The sequence below is a fragment of the Anguilla anguilla genome, chromosome 4 (genome assembly GCF_013347855.1).
Source record: "Anguilla anguilla isolate fAngAng1 chromosome 4, fAngAng1.pri, whole genome shotgun sequence".
In the NCBI taxonomy this organism is placed as follows: Eukaryota; Metazoa; Chordata; class Actinopteri; order Anguilliformes; family Anguillidae; genus Anguilla; species Anguilla anguilla.
This window is the reverse complement of record NC_049204.1, coordinates 47,216,006-47,233,411: the sequence shown is the minus strand read 5'-3', so window position 1 is coordinate 47,233,411 and position 17,406 is coordinate 47,216,006. Positions and strand designations below refer to the sequence as shown.

The window sequence follows — 17,406 nt, the reverse complement described above, 5'->3', positions numbered from 1 at the left end:
GAGGCTGTGTGGAATTGCAAAGTGCTCTCCAAGGAAGACAGCTTGACCCAGCATTGTGGTCACAAAGGAGTAACTGCTCTCTCTCTCTCTCTCTCTCTCTCTCTCTCTCTCTCTCTCTCGCTCTCATATGCCATGTGCTGGCACGTTTTCCAGGGGAACAGGCCAAGCCTGCTGTGGAACCTGAGAGGTGTTTCTTGCTTGCCATCCAGGCAGAATGTTCCTTTCATGAACATGTGCTCAGTGTGTACTCGTCACCTCATTACTGCATTACCTCATTTCGTTTTTGTTTTTACCCACCCACACTGCAAAGCCTGGGGCAATATTTATCAAAAACAATACACATTTTACATTTTCAGATCATCAGAGGCAATGCAGTTGGAATTTGATTGTAGTAGTCCACCTCTCCATATTCACATATACATAGATCAGTGGGACACAAAGCAAGCCTGGAATTGAAGGGTCACATCCCCAAGAGCGGTTCTTAACAAGAAACAGACGCCTGTTGGATCTTTACTGCTTTTCATGTCTAACACACATGTACTCATCTGTCAGAGTAGTATAGTACTTGCATAGCACAGAATATGTCAGTTAAAGCCTGTAGAGTTTTACTTTCCTAATGAATGGTCTGTTGCTTATTTAAATATCGTTGCATAATGTTTTGGGAACTGCCTTTGCAACGCTGATGTTGTGGGTTTAGTTCCAAGGTAGAGCGCTGCCATTGTGTCCTTGAGTAAGGTACTTAACCTGAATTTCAGTTTCAATCTTGAGAATTCCTCTTTTAAAACAAATGTGACCAATGATTTGTGGCCAGCCCTGGTCATGATGAGCTGTAGAGTGCAACGCAAGGCAGCACTGTCGACCCTATGTTGTGTTATAGACAGCATTCCCTTGCTTTTAGTCTTAATGCTGTGGGATGCTGACATGTTCCCCTGGTGTTTAGCTACCGCAGGTTCACCCGCTCCAACAGCGTGACTGCGGCCGTGCAGGCAGACCTGGACACCCTGGAGGTGCTGGACGGGCCGGCTGACTCGCCCGACATGGAGCTGCCGTCCTCGGGCCCCCTGTCCCGCCAGTACTCCCGGGACGCCTGCACCTCCACCGTCAGCATCCAGGGCTCCGGCAACCACTACCACGCCTGCGCCGCGGACGACGACTACGGCGACGTGGGCTTCGACCCCTCCATCCTGCCCCCGCCCGACCCCTGGATCGACAGCGTGACGGAGGACCCCATGGAGGTGGTGCAGCGGTCCGTGTGCCAGCGGGACGGCCGCTGGTTCCTGAAGCTGCTGCAGGCCGAGACCGACCGCATGGAGGGCTGGTGTCGCCAGATGGAGCAGGACGAGATGGAGAACGACCTGCCGGACGAGAGTAAGCGCCCGCCAAAACCGCCACCGCCTAAACTGCCGTCCGGCCGCACGTGACACGTCCAAAAAAAGCCAAATGGCCAAAACCGATTTCGCCTTTGTACAGGTTTCACTTTTTAGCGCGTGTAACGGTTGTGGGATAGCGCAGGAAGCGCGGGAAATGAATGTCGGCAATGTTTTTCGGGGGAGTTAGCTCTGAGGCGATAGTCTGCAGTTGTCGCTCCTCTTCTCCACACAGTCACACAGAGAGGTGCGTGCAAGCTGACGCACAGGCCTGGGATCCATGCTGCTCCCACAGAAGCCCCACAATGCCTGGTTGTTTGGCTATCTCATCTGCGCAGTTCAGCAGGCATACCAAGCATTTTTATCAATGGGGAGTTGGTCAAGTGAGGCCCACATCTGTCCTCTGGATATGCAGCGGTCTCCGGAGGAAAGCCAGCGCTGTTTTCCATTATGAAACTCTTCCTAACAAGCCCTTCCACCCTGCTGCAGTCAGATTCACACAGCCTGTTCAGACACTTCTCTGGTGCTACGCGCAGCCCAATTTCCAGAGAAAAAATAAGCACACTGAGCTTGTTTCTGTCCCAGAGAAAGACTGCATTCCGGCACTGGGCACAACTGAATGCAGCTTCGGGGGAACTCGTTTTGTTTTCTTTCACTGTTGGGTAAAATGAAAGTAAATGCTGCAAATGTCCTTGCAGTACAAATACTTGATGCCAGGACATGCCATATAGAGCATTTTCACCTTTCACCCAGTGAGAGCTCTTCCTGTTCCACACTCGCTTCATCTTGGAAAGAGTCTGGAAGCTGGCTTCAGTTATTTACTGTATAAGTTTGTACCTTATAAACAGGTAGAGGATTGCTTGTTTTTCACCTATATTTTATACAATGGAAGCTTTCTAAGACCTGAGTCAGAGGCTGAGGGGGACGGAGGAGGAGCTACTACAGATCTCTGTGCAGTGCAGGTGGCAGATATACACACTGATTGGACGGTGGGCAGATTAAACACTAAATGTCAGTAGAGGAGTGAACAGTAATAACACGCCACCTACACTACTGAGAACAGGCACAGTGGAATTTCATTCGTTGGTGAGTAATCAACCCGATGATGAAACACGATACTCCCAGATGGTGGAGGGGTTACATCAGAACACCCCCCCCCCCCCCCCCTCAGTACTGTCATACTTCCAGTGGAGCCCTGCTGGAGCTTACAGGCTGGCTGAGCTGGGATGACAAGGCTCAGTTGGTTTTCTATTTCAATATGAGCCACATACGCCGCTGTATGCTCTTCAGCAGTGGAAAGGAGCGAAGGTTTAGTGATTTCTAAAGCTTGCTGCGCTTACGGGCCAGAAAACAAGAGTTTCAGGTAGTGTTTCTGCTTTTTATAATTGGCCTTATTAGCATAGTGCGGTATGTAGATCAGTTACACAGCCAAATCAGCCTTCGAGTGATGGGTGTAGGGTTAGCTTAGCTAGTAATATAAAAAATGTATATATTACCAGAGTGGTCAAGAATGGACCAAAACAGACATGGTGGATGGTGTATGATTTGGACACATGAAATCCTTTGAAAGCTTGATTTCTGGCTATAATTAATAGATAATTAATATTGTAGAATATCTCCAGATCCCCCTGCCTGACCATTTTGGAGAGGTCTCATGCAGTGTCATTATGCAGGCCACTAAGCCATCCTATTCAGTCCTCAAAGGAAAGGACATATACAGTAAAAGCTCCTGCTACCGGCACTTAGCAGCTCTGCTTAGGTTTAGTTTGGAGAAGGAGAAGTGCAAAGTGGTTTCAGCCCCTGCTTCAGCATCAGTGGCGTGGTATCTAACAGCTCCTAGGGCCTAATGCAGTCCTGCTGTTTTCTCTCTGTTGGCTAAACACATTTAGCCAGTTGCTGCTTTGGTTCCCATTCCCAAACTATTTATAGTCAGACTGTTCATCAGGAATCCACAGGATTTCTTAAGTGTGGTGGCTTTCATGGGCATTTTTTAACGGAAGGTATGTCAAGAATGCATGCAAAAAACTCCCTTAGAAGTGGATGCTGTTTTTGTATCTGACCCTGTGTGTGTGTGTGTGTGCGTGTGGGTGTGTGCGTGCGTGCCTTTGTGCGTGTGCTTGTGTGTGTGTGTGTGTGTGTGTGCATGTGCGTGCGTGCCTGTGTGTGTGTTATCTTGCAGTCCTGGGGAAGATCCGCAGTGCTGTGGGCAGTGCTCAGCTGCTGATGTCACAGAAGTTCCAGCAGTTCCGGGAGCTGTGTGAGGAGAACCTGGTAGGTGGGCGGCCCCGGTGTGTCCCCTCCCCCAAACATCCATCACTCGGCCTTTGACTGACAGCTCCTCCCTCCCTCCCTCTGCCTGTTCCAGAACCCCAACGCCCACCCCCGGCCCATCTCTCAGGACCTGGCCGGCTTCTGGGACATGCTGCAGCTGTCCATCGAGAACATCAGCCTCAAGTTTGATGAGCTTCACCAGCTCAAAGCCAACAACTGGAGACCCCTGGAGATACCGGAGAGGAAGGTAAAACAGCAAGTTGTGGCTGAGAGAGCCCCTATGCTGACCCTCACTGGAGCCTGGGCCTTACCGTCAGCTCACAGTGCTTGGAGCACAGTAGCTTCAGTGCTTGGAACACAGTAGTTTAAGGTTTTTACAAGCATGATGGATAGGACTTAACACTTAAATCTATGCATGGAAGTAATAAGATTTGAATGGCTTTTCGTAATGTTTCTGTTACGCAATACAGGGTCTCCCCTTAGGTTTTCATATGCTTTGTGCGTGCAGGAAAAAAAAAACACAGCTTTTGTGCTTTGCATGTTGTTTTCCTTTTTCTAAATTCATTATTCGTTATTTCATTATTTATCCGTGCATCAGTTTGGTTTCAATTGTTTATTTTATAAGTGTTGCATGGAGAGATGCGGTTGTGTGTCATGGCCTTGGAATCACAAAAGCTGAATGTTTTTTTTTTTATTTTTTTTTTAACTTTATTTATGTACGTTTTATTCGTCTTTTAATCCTGATTTCCTGACATGGTTTTTCCATTTTACTTTTGTTTTGTTGACAGTGAGCTGGTTTTGCGAAGTCATTCCATCTGGCACTCACCGTGGGGCCTGCCCTCGCTGCCCGCGCTTACCCCCCACGCTCTCGACCGCCGTTGTCTTTAGCGCTAACCTTACAGGTGTGCAGGTGCTGTCTGAGCCTGGCCGCCTCCCGCTGGCTAACTTGACTGTTTGTCGTCCCTGTTCAGGAGAGACGGATGCCTCCTCCTGTGCCAAAGAAACCCCCGAAAGGCCACCCCCCCCTGGCCAGAGATAGGTCCCTGGAGAGCACGGAGAGGCAGCGCATGGAGGCGCGGAAACGCCTGATGGCCGCCAAGCGGGCGGCGTCGGTGCGGCAGAACTCGGCCACAGAGAGCGCAGACAGCATCGAGATCTATATCCCCGAGGCCCAGACCAGGCTATGAGTCCCAGAGTCACACCGCAAACACGCGCACGCTCAGTTACACAAACAGACACACGCGTGCGCATATATATATATATATATGCACACGCACACACATACACAAACACACACGCGCACACAAGCAGGCGCACACAGTTAATCACGCTGAAGGGCAAGGGCAGGGCGCTTTGTAATATAATCCCTCCCTTTGTTTCCATCGATCAGACGGTGGGCAGGATTACCACTATGTCTATTATATTTCGGTTATATTTCATTTCTTTCTCTCCGCCCCCTTCTCCCCTCAGATTAGAACGTTGTCATGCCGATTAGAACGTTTCAGTTCACACCTGTGATGTAGCTTCTCTGCCAACTCCCTTGAAATATTTTTGTGACCCCTTGTTTAAATCGTTTCCCACTAATAATAAACGGCTTAGCCTCACAAACTAATGTATCATAGCCACCCAGCATTACTGTAAAGTGTTTCTGCCCATTAGTCAACCTTTATGTTTGAACCGTTGAGGTAGGCAAACCCTGGCCATATGACGCAGAAAAACTCTTCACAGTCGTCTGAGTAGGAATTAGACCATTAGACGGGACAAAGAGGGGAAACACACCGATCCTCCTGTCCCCTCTCCTGTCGTCTCGACGATCTCGACGTTTCCCCGGAGAGAGCGACGTGTAAACAACCCGGAAACGCGCCCAAGCTGCTGGCGGCGCTCGGAGTCGCGCCTCCGCGCCTGAGCCGTAACTGTCACTGTCACCTGCCGCAGCTCTGCGGACAGGGAGGGGAGGGAGAGAAGCTCGTCACACGCCTGCAGCTACGGTATCCACCAACACACCCCGCATCCATTACCTCACCGAGAGCTTCGTGCTTCTGTTTGCTTTTGTCCGTTAGCGATTTAGTGCTAGCAGCAACGCAGTCTGGGGGAGGTGCAAGCGTTACGAGAACAGAGTCCATTACGCCGAAACGGATCCTTCTTAAAGCGGAGGCCTAGCCTGGAAGAACGAAAACTGTCAATAACAGCAGTACACCGCAAACACGTAGGCGAGAGGTTCAATATAAATAATTAATGGATCTACATTTAGGAGGACTCCGCTGCTTTGTGGGGGGTTTTTTTTCCGTTTGTTTGTCATGCATATAACCTACTCGTTATTGTGAATGTTTGCAACTGCGACTTCTAGAGACAATGTATTAACACTCGTGTTGCCATCCGTTCGGACTTTTAGAAAGACATTCTGGATATTCTAGGTCATATTCTTCCTACCTGTTTTGTAAAATGGGGTTTTTTTGGGGGGAGGGGTGCGGGTTGTAAGTGAATTTGTACATTTATTGATCATCGGTGGGACTCGATATGAGTTAAAAAAAAAAAAAAAAATCTAACAATGAAATGCAAATGGTTTCTTCTTTTTTTTTCCTCCAAACGAAGTCTTTCCAGTAGCAAGTGCGGTGGCTAAATTCTACCGGTAAAATAAAAGTGTTTGAGACTTCTTGGTTGGGTCAGCGATGCCCATATCCCAGACAGGCCAGGATAGGCAAAGCACCACATGACCTTTTTGCACAAGGGACTGATGGGAGGTGAAGACCAAAGTGGGTTAAACATTCTCCAACAACCTGATGCGCTAGGGACTTCATATCCTATGAGCCCCTCTGTAAAGCCTTTTATTATGTTCAATGAATTGTGTGCAGCTCAAGGATGAGCTCAACAGGTAAAATGTCACGGATTGTTTCACGGAGGTACTCATTGGAAATGGAGTCCAGAGCTTCGTCTGCTAGTGTAATGTATTCCACAGCTCATTAATATGGACTTCCACTGGCACAGTCACAGAATCTCACCCATTTGCTTGGTTGACTCACCCCCCCCAGTTCTTGAAGAAGACCATGTGACTCATCCTGTCCTATCCATGGTGTGGTGGACCGGCTCAGTACTAACTCTCAGGTAGAGACAGGGAAACAGTTTGTGCAGAAAAATCAGGGTCTCCCAGAAAACCAGGGGTGATGTTTGTCAGTCTGTATTTATGTGCGTGTAATGGGTGAATGTTTGTATGGCGATTTTTGTGTGTGTGTGTGTGTGTGGGTGTGTGTGTGCGTGTTTTTGTGTATGGATGAATCTGTGTGTGTGATTTAAGTGCATGTCTCTTAAGTGCTTCCTAATTTTCAAGGTCAGTATTGACCTGTCTTTTTTGGATATAATGAAGTAGCCTCTTGGACATACTGTAAAATAGACAAGCAGTCCCACGTCATTATTTTAACAAAAATGAGTGATATTTGTGTGTATAAAAGGAAGTTTGAAAAAGGTGTTCCTTTAAGCATGCAGACACGAGTTCATTAATATAGATGTAGATCTAAATTCTATTATTTTTTTATTTATTTATGACTGTTTTTTACTGTTTGAATTATGTTTATTGTTATTTGTGCTACTCTTATGTTAAGAATATATTATATAAAATGTATCACATTACATATATGCATAAGCATATATATCACAATGTATGTAATTGGTCGCAATATGAGTTTTTAAGAGTTCCTCAGAATCTATGGCATTTTTTTTCCCAATGAGGAAAGCATTACTGAAAACGGACTACATTCAATTCAAACCTCAAATAAACAGAGGAGCCATTGGTCTGTCCTGAAAAAAAAAACGGTTAAATATGGGTCTTCATTAAAGGCAAGCGTTTTACCACAACTCACTGCCCTTCCAGTGAATGGTAGAGGTTCCAAAACAGACACTCTACTATGGAGCAGAAGTCTGTGGAGAAGTATGGAGCCAAGAGAAAAACAAAATGTGCTGGCTGAATTTTGAGCCAGTGTTTCCCCCAACGTCACCATAATGTTCCCTGGACATTTCCCTGATATTTCACTTGGAAGTCTGCACACACACAATGGCTGCTCTCGAGGGCAGCAGCTGGCTCTTGTCTGGGTGGAGCTGTTGATGCTCAGCGTTTCTAACGTCAGGTTTGTTGGGATCCCCTGAAAAGGCACGACGGCAGATGTCAGTGGATTGAGGAGGAGTAGGTTACCCTTTGTTGGCTTGAGTAAATCTGGATATCCCTGTCCCCAACCAGGTAAAAGGTACATCAGTTTTTCATAGCATCACTGGAAAGACAGTGAAGACCTTTCTGCAAACACATGGAGTCAACTAGACAGAAAAAGGGCATGGATTTCAGTGAAGTGTACAACTGGAACTACATTTCAGCCAAGGTTAAGTGTAGTCACCACTGTAAGAATCAAGTCCATTGCCATTTTCCTGAAAAAATGCACAACTGATGGGTCACAATGAGTGTGTATAACTCCAGAGATGTTTGCACAGCCATTATTTCTTAATAGCATTTGACACTATTATCTATTTTCGCACCACAGTGTTCATAGTTTCTTTTTTACATTTTACATTTTAATTTTAATGAAACAAACTGCTGTTTTTTATTGATTTGCACTGCAAAAAATCATTTGAAGCTGGGGTTTATCTCTGGTACAACGGAAATCAGTTTTATTTCAATAATCAGCCTTAATTAATATCCAGATAATTGAGCACAAAGTAGTCTCAGGGTAAGGGATATCAAATTTAAACTGAGGTAACGTGTAGAAAAAATGACTAAACTACGGTTATGAATTCAGTTTCCAATAGCAAGGTAAGGACCAGTTTGAGACTTCAGACAAAATCCAAATTGCCCAGTCTTTTGTCACATTATATCCCATGTTGTTATTTTATTACTTTCTTGTTATTTTATTTATTGATAAGTGATCCCAAATATCTAAAATCATGTTTGTTGGTTTCTTGGTGGGAACAGAACTGTAAGATATTACTTGCCTAAGATAATGTCTAGCTTCAAGATGAATTTTTTAATCGTGAGTTTTGAGCTATAGACTCACCTATTTTTGTGCACTGTGATACAGTAAGCATTGGTATAACTTTATTTGCCACCAGAAATGTAATCATGTAAATCACTTGAGAACAATTATAAAGCCATTATTACCACACTTTTAACTGGAGGTAAGCCAAGCTAATTACTTTGTGGTAAACCCTTTCTTTTCAGAATGTAAACAGACACCTGTACCTTATTATTTACAGATTACATGCACCTTGGTGTAACAACACAATTCACAAATAAACTCACAGACATGGTATATTTGCACTTTGAAGATGCATTGTTTTAATATTTACCTTGATTTAACTTGTCTGTCACATAAATTAGCTGCAGCTGTGGGTGAACATTATCAGTATGCCCTGACGTTTAAATTTGTTTCATAAAGTGACAAAGCTGAAACATGTGGAAACAGTAAATTGCCAAAACAAGGATCGTGTGACAATCCAGGGGGGTTTCAGAAATGAATAGATAGTTTGTGTATAAGCAGATAATATCACTAAAATTAATATTTGTAAATAGATGAATGTTTCCCTATGTAAAAAAATAATAAAATAACATTAAACAAAGATACATTTTGTATTGTTATTACACAATTAACATCATTGCATGTGTTCAAGTTTTGATCTACATTAGTTTGCCATCATGTTGTAAATGAGCTTCATTCAGAGTTTGCTGTATGCATTATAGTTCACAAAAAGCAGAGATCTAGAGGGGTGGGAAAGTTGCATTACACTTGTAATCTTATCCAGCGAATGTCCTTTGGGTTGCCTCACTTTTCTGCCAAAAAGCAGTGCGCAATTGTTCAGCACTTCCACATCAATCAACGCTCACCCCATCCCACTGATGGCACTGAAACCCCTGAGGGACCGTGTCACTCTTCAGATTCCCAAACTGGTCATTCCCAGTGGTCACTTAAAAAAAGAAATGGTTCCTCCTGTTGCTCTGCATCTGCAATGGCTCCTGACAGCAGCCAGCACCAGGCACTTCCACCATAAGGCCTTTGCACTTTGGGCAGACAAAAGGTGAATTCAAAGCTCTGCCAATCTTGGTTGTCCTACTGCTCTGCACTTTTCCAGTATCTAAGCACTTCTGCAGAATTCTGTGACAGATGGTGCTCCCCCCCCTCTCCCCGGACAACAGGATAAGTTTGTTCAAAATGCATCATTTGTGTAGACATCAAGCACCGTTCAGGCCTAAACTAGTTTACATGTACAAATGTGTTATTTATACATTTCACTCCAACCCAGTGCTAACAACAGGAAGCACTCCACTAAAAAATACAAAAAAAAACAACAGCCAGGCAGGATGAAGCATATGGACTCTAGGCGGCATTACACTCTCAGCAAATAGGCACATCTGCGTGAAGTGTCTGGGAAAGCCTTGGTATAAATACCACAGCAGCACTCCCACAGGACCTGTCCTGAGCTGTTGTCCTACATTAAAGCTGCCTCCACATTGTTTGTAATGAGCTTACCCACTGACTGAGAACTGCTGGAAGTGGTAGAGCTGAAGGCCCATGTAGGCCAGGGCTTAATTAATGGGGGTTGGGGGGGGGGGGGGATAAACAATGCCCCTGTAAACATGCATCACAGTGCTGGAATGCTCCTGGCTGACTCTTCCCTGTCGCAACATGCCCCGTTGCTGAATGTGCGTTTTGTCTCATACCTTTAAAGTTCCAGCGCTGTAGAGTCCGGGGACGATGAAGCAGACTCCCCGTGATGTGGCCCGGCTCTCTGCTTAGCGTGCTCCCACACACCGGCCTCGGTCAGAGGGAATTCTGTAAAACCGTTAGGCAACAATGGATAACCTCCAGAACAGGGCCTTGTTACATGAAGCAGGATTACTAAATTAGCTGGATAACTGCGCTGAAGAAAACCTGGAACTCTCCCAAATCCGGAGCATGGACTGAAGTAGAGCTTTTCCAGGTTTTACCCAGCAGTTATCCAGCTAACTCTGTAATCTCGCTTTAGGAAATGTCCCCCAGAGCTGGAAGACCTGTCTTGAGAATAATTTAGCAACCTCCACTCCCTTTGAGTTCACTAAGCAAGGAGTTTTAGTCACTGCTTTATTAATATGAACGCCTTGATTTTATGGAATACAGGGTTGTTATTGCAGATTTAAAAGTGGTACAGATGTGAGAGGATATGTGCATCAGTTTCACACCAAAACCCCCCAAATATTTTGTAGAAAACAAAACTTTATTTGAATATCATGTGACCCAAAATTGCCACAAAACATTGCACAGTATGAAAATATGAAATCACATCATTGGGCATTTTTGTCACATTAGTTTACACACAGGGTCTTTTTACCATTTATTTGATTTTCTCATTTATTCAGTGGTGATATGAAAAAAAAAAAAAAAAAACTTATTCCAGCCAACTGACTTAGTGTTATTTTTCCAGTTTACAGTACAGGTACCACACAGCCAGTGCAATGCAAGGCACGGACGGGTACTGGGGGTCTCACCTGGCACATTCATTGGCCATTGCTACGCAGTGTAAAGGCTCAGACTAAGTGTGAAATTGCTACATAAGTCTTCTCAAAATGCCCCCGGGAGGATGAAAAAGGAATGAAGTATTGAACAAAGATGTTTGTTTCGTTTAACATGACAAACAAAAGCAAAACAAACAAAAAAACCCTATACTTTTAACACGAAATACAAGTGACTACAGTAGTGATTAAGCTCATGGTAGATGACGAAAGTAAGTTGTAAGACACTGAGATGCCCCTTTTTCCTGCCCTACTGTGCAAATGAACAAGGCAGAAAGATTGCAAATTGATCTGTAAAGATAAAACAACTGACAGTGAATGAGTCCCATTAAGGAGCTGGATTTCAGGTGAAACAAGAGCCAGCCTCACCAACAAAGGCTTTCTGCTTCCACTCAAAAGAAGTCTTAAGACAGGCAGCTTTGTCTCTTACTTTGTTTTCTTTCTGTTTTTTTGGTCCTGTGTGTGCAAAAAGATACATAGCTATACATTTATATATATGAAATACAAAAAAAAGACGTCCAAGGCACCACAATGCAATTTTCTTTTCTTTTTTCTTTTTTTACAAAATCCTCATCATCGATTTGATTCATCTACCAAAAAATAGAAATGATAAGACTTATTCTTCTCTCTCTCTCTCTCTCTCTCTCTCTTTCTCTCTTAAACATGGTCAGTCAATAGAGCTGGGAGTCCATCTAGAAAACGAGAACCCATTGAGACTTTCTCTTTTTTTTTTGCTTGTTTGCTTGCTTGCTTGCTTGTTTTTAAGACACGAGTTGTTTGGCCTGCAGTTCCATCTCGGCCGCTCTCTTCAGTGCCACATCCACCAACAGCTGGAAGCCGCTGAAGTCCTGCGTGAGGTCGGGCGGGGTTGGGGGGGGAGTGTTGAACAGCCCGCCCTGGGGGCTGGAGCTACCTTCCGTGGCCGCCTCCCCGTGGCACCTGAAAAGGCCAGCGGCCCCCGTGGAATGTAGGTCTGTGGCTTTGTCCACCAGGACGGAGGGGCAGCACTGCAGGGGGCTGCCCTGCGAGGCCGTGATGGTGGTGTGACAGATGACGGACGGCCGGGGCAGCACGGCCCCCTGGGAGGGCATTTCGGGCGACGGGTTCTTGGCGGGGGCGCCGGGCTCAAAGCTGGACGGGTGGACGGCCCTCCTGTCGTAGGACTCCGGGGTTGCCGCGGGTTTGGGGGACGGGGCGTCGCCCTCGCCCGCCTTGCTCCCCCTTCGCGAAATGGTGAACTGGTTCGGGTCTTTGCCGTCTTTCCGTAACATCTCCGGCAGCAGCCTCCGACGGGCGTTGATGAACCAGTTACAAACCTACGTTTGAAAATAAGGACACAAGTTAGGATCTTGGTCAGACAATTTTTTAATGGGGGACCACTTTTACTTTTTGGAGAGTCATTTTCATAAGGACATTGCTGCTGATATGCCTCATTTCCTCAGTTTCACTTCCACATAAAGCCACCTCACAATCATTCGCACAGCCCTAGTCACTCCAAGTGCATTTCTACAGTGACTGAGTTCATATTAAAAGAGGATGGAAAACTGATGTGATATCATGTGCTAACTGTGAAGCACAACACCCCCATGTGTGCCTCATTTAGCATTATTAGCAATAATAATAGGGTAATCTTATTCTAATGCATGTTATTGGAGGGGAGAAGAGAGCTCATAAAATGTGTGTTTTCTTAAAATGCAAATATCTTGTTCATCATGTTGTTCTTAAAGTGGGGAAATTCCTGTGTGAACACTGCTGGGTATTTCATAGTGAGTGATGTTCCTATTAATCTTTAACTGCAGCTTTATGTCATCCGAGTTAACTATCACACCCTTTATATGTCAAGATCCTCTGATAATCCGCAGGCATAGAAATGTTTGAATATACCCCTTTAGGTCATTTCAAGATTCACACCATCAAACCAAATCATTATGAAACACAAATCATACATTACTGCTCCAGTCTGCAGGTAACCACAGCTAGACAAAATATCACCTCAGCACTGAGGACGCTGCGGGACTTGCACAAACATTTGGCCAAGGTAGTCAGGAGCGCAGTTGGATTAGCTGCGCAGAATAACCATCAATCACACCTGTAGTGTGGAGAGATGCGTCTGTTTGGAGAGCAGGGCCTTCTCCTGCTCGGAAGGGTAGGCGTTGTAGCGGTGCTCGTACAGCCAGTCTCTCAGAATCTGCACCGACTCTTTGGGAAGGTTCCCCCGTCTCTTCCTCTTCCCGTTCCCCCCGCTGGAGGACAGGTCCAGGGGGGCGTCCATGCAGTCCTCCTCCTCTGACTCGCTGCCCGACAGCACAGCCATGCCTGTGCACGTAAAGAGGGGGAAAAGAAGGAGTCAGGTCCAGCCCCATTCCCGACAGCTGCTATCATCCGGCAGCTGGCGTGTCAAACACACACAGACAGGCCGGGCCTGCATGTGGTGTGTGGGGAGGAGACACGGGGACAGCATAAACATTTGCATGTGTCAGAATTTAAACCTGCCCCAACAAATACAGCACACACCTTCCTTTTTGGCAAATGGAACCACTCAGGAAGTTATGACAGGGGCCAGGAGCAGCTCTAATGGATTATTTTTGGAAATATTATAGGCCTTAACAGGGTCAAATAACACACTTTCATAATTCAAACATTGCTGAATGTATTTTATTTCCACAAAGTGTTTGTAGAGCTGACCACACACTATTCCCCAAATGTTACTTGGGGAGCAAAATATGGATATTGTAGGACATTGTGAGTGTCTGCATAGCATCGTTATCATCAATAAAGCTTCAAATGTCCAATTCTGTTCCCCCAAACCACAGCTTTAAGAGACTAAATAATCAAGTGATACAAGTAATTAGAAACGTCAGAACGTTACAAGGTCTAAAATGCAATGACTGTGTACAAAGTGAAACTCCTATGACGTCATAAACGACATATATTAACTCCTAACAGAAGTTATATAATAGACAAACTAGTTACAAGAATTGACCGATTTGGTTTCGTTGTTTCGGAATAGCCTACGAAGTAACGGGTAAAACCGAAACAAACTAACGGCAGTAATAAAACGGTTACAATCCAAGCCACGCGTGACACATTCAGTTGCAAAGGAGACTTATTTTCGAATAAGATCAAAGCCAAAAGTAAAGCCGATTTAAAACAATGTTCGCCATTTTATTGACAACTCATTCGTGCTTTCAGAAACAACGGATGCCTCGATTTGTGTCAACTAACAATGGGGAAATACGTACTTGTAGAACAAAGAATTCTAGAATTCGTAACTGTTATTTGGATGGGATTTTGAAAATTACGATTCAAACTACATATTCTAGAGCGATGCGCTGTGTATCTCTAATGCATAATTACAGTTTATGTGGATATAGCCCATTACACCGAGTAAAAGTACATTAATTAAGTGGGCCTATATAAGGAGGAGGAGGGGGGGGGGGAGTCCACGACTTCCAAGACCTGTTGCAAATCAGCGTCTCGAGACTAAACAAAAGAATCTCGGTATTCGACCCATTCAATCGGCGTCCTTTCTTCTTTAAAACGTCAAAACATGATTTTCTTTCTTCAAGTGTACTCACAAACACTACACGTAGGATGCAAAGTTATTTCTGATAATTTTTTACAACAAAATAAAGTTTAAGTAAAGTGTGAGGAACAAGTTCTTTTGTGTGCAGTGTAACACGAGGTCTAAGAATGCGAAACGCTGCCTCGGGGAGGAAGCCAAGCAAACAGTAACTTCACAAAGGAGGTCAGGTTTTAACGTTCCGCTGTTTCACACTCCCGAACAAGATCGCATCTGTTAACCTCCAAATGTTTTCTTTATTTTTCTCCATATAATTGTTAACTAATACAAATTATTAATAGAAGGCCATTCCCATGTGGAAACTATAGTAGCAAACAATGGCATGTCAAAATGGAGAGGTAACTCAATGCTAACTACCTTCATTACATGAATACTGAAAAAAATAAAGCGGTTTAGAGTTACTAAACACTTTGCTGTAAACAAAGCTGGTCTGTTGATCTAAAGTTAAATTGCACGGCATTTACAAAACTAGGTTGTTCGTGTAACACTACCATTTCTGATAAGTTTAACATGTGAGATTTACTAAGTCAATCCAAACACCAAAAACAAAAAAGCATGGTAATTTAAATTGTATAGACAAACAAGACATTGTATTGTACCCCACGTTTAAATTCACGACGGCTCAAAAGAGGACGAACAAGGAAACCAAACATTTTGACAGCCCGCCAGCACATGGAAAAAAAACATGTTTTGTCTGGCGCATAAAATGGCACACACGCCACGAACATTGTGAAAAGCATTTTCGAAGATACATAACCTAGCAACTATGGTTTTCCCAATACATTTTCAGTGAACGCCAACCAGAGTTACAGCTTTAAGTCGTGATATTCAAGTATATATATCCGTTACACGTACCTTTTTTTGTCTTCATCTTGGTCGAAAATTCCCTTTTCACGTTAGCTACAATGGGCGCAGGTTTTACGATTTATTCCAGACCACAGGTTCTTCCTTTTCCAGTCAAACCACGCGTAAAATCCAAACCGTATACACGTTTTTCCCACAAATTTCACAGGATGTAAAGCTGCTCTTCGGCGTGTTCATTTGTTTGAGACGTAACACATTGTCGAGGTACCTGAGATCTCCTGTTTGCCTTGGCTAAGCTAGTCTCGCTCAATGTGTGTTTGATCATGAATGTGGGTGACAGCTATCGTTGACAGCTGCGTGACTCAACGCTCTAAGATCCACCCACTTAGAGGAAGAGGAAAAATCTGTGACATCAGCATGCTGGATTCACCGAGATGAAAAATTATTTTGACCACGGTACAGTGTGGAAACTGACGGCTAACCTTGTGTCGTAGTTCCGTGTGAATTTTTTATATTTTTATTGGCTGATTTAATGTCAATTGCGCTGGTGTAATTGTTTACGGGCAGTGCAGTATTATTGTTTAAATTAGTTATTTGTTTAATATAGCTAGATTGTCGGCTTGTTCATGTACGAATGATTATTTTTGTGTTTTAAAGAAACACAAAAATCGGTGATTTTAATTTGAAAGAATGTACTGAAAAAATGTCTGATACTCTTTTCGTTGACAGGTAGCCTACCCTGGAGAGCTAGACTATAGGCAAAATTACGATGTTGGGTGGGTGATATAGCCTCGGCTGTTCTCGTCATGAAATTCGTAATGTTATGTTGGGGACTGATTATATGTATTTATTCATTTGGATACTTGTTTTTTGTTTTTCTTGCTTATTTTACAGTGCACATGATACTGCTGTATTGCACCACTGCTTGATGACCATCGTTTGCATACCCATACATACTAAGTTCTCTGTATTACTTTCTATATGACTGTATGGACTTGGTGCGTTATAGAAACTCCAAAGCTATTTCTAAATTTTTGAAGAAGTGTACCCCCCTCCCCCGGCCCACACAGACGATATCTTTAACTGACGTGAAACACGAAACACCTGCAATGCTGTACTTGAGTATGATACGTGCAGAACTGCTCTCTGATGGCCGGAAATGGTAATTACAAGACTCACTTCGCGCTTTTGATTTGAGGTCAAGCGTGTAAAGTGCGGCGTTGCGTTTGTACAGTAGCATATATAGGGCACGGCACTGTTCCTTTCATGCGAGGAGGATGCTTATGTGATGTGTTGCCTTAGCACTAATTCCCAACCGGAAGGTTGGACAAATGCACACAAATGTGGGATTAAACTAAAACACATCATAAAGGGATTTTCAGATAATTTATTATTTCTATCAGAATTTTATTTTGTGTTCAGTGACAGAATATTGGAATATATTGCAATACTTCAATTTTCATCAAATAACTGGATGTAACCTACTTCCGTATTCAGTTCGCCTTGGGCAGCAACTGTTCAATGACAGCATTAGCGTATGCAGTGTATTGTTTTTATGACGTGACGCTACTACTGAAATAATAGCAGTCTTTTTTCCTCATGATTCACGTCATGTATCAGGTGTCTGTTGCTCCATCTCGTGGTAGGTTTGTTGTACTTGATGAAAACGCTGTCAAAGACTGTGAGACTGCATTTAGAGGTTCAAATATGCAGTCAGCACCTTTTTGCATATGGGACTTTTTTGTTCGAACTCTGAAGCGCGAGGTTTATTTTTTCATTACATTAAATCGATCTGAAACTGTGATAATGCTGAGCATGATTGGTATTTATTGGAATTTCACAGTTCTCTTTTGGCAGAG

The 17,406-nt window shown here is 44.1% G+C and overlaps 2 protein-coding genes across 12 annotated transcripts in view; one reads left to right on the top strand and one right to left on the bottom strand.

Annotated features, from left to right (window-relative positions):
- Positions 1-9,233, top strand: part of dlgap1b (discs, large (Drosophila) homolog-associated protein 1b) — a 166,222-nt gene extending 156,989 nt beyond the window's left edge. For 10 of the 11 annotated variants that reach the window (XM_035415762.1, XM_035415771.1, XM_035415769.1 and 7 more), the window contains 4 exons: positions 941-1,368; positions 3,547-3,638; positions 3,733-3,885; positions 4,610-9,233. In XM_035415762.1, the coding sequence (XP_035271653.1) occupies positions 941-1,368; positions 3,547-3,638; positions 3,733-3,885; positions 4,610-4,825 (889 nt within the window). In that variant the 3' untranslated portion in view covers positions 4,826-9,233. Of the gene's footprint in view, positions 1-940; positions 1,369-3,546; positions 3,639-3,732; positions 3,886-4,426 lie in introns of all 11 variants that reach the window. The other variant, XM_035415772.1, reaches the window with a different exon arrangement.
- A 1,613-nt stretch (positions 9,234-10,846) lies between these two features.
- tgif1 (TGFB-induced factor homeobox 1) lies at positions 10,847-15,922 on the bottom strand. The gene is made up of 3 exons (XM_035412174.1): positions 15,599-15,922; positions 13,250-13,476; positions 10,847-12,476 (listed from the first exon to the last, which is right to left on the bottom strand). The coding sequence occupies exons 1-3, from the start codon at positions 15,612-15,614 to the stop codon at positions 11,922-11,924; spliced, it is 798 nt and encodes a 265-aa protein (XP_035268065.1). The 5' UTR covers positions 15,615-15,922; the 3' UTR covers positions 10,847-11,921.
- Between the last annotated feature and the right edge of the window lie 1,484 nt (positions 15,923-17,406).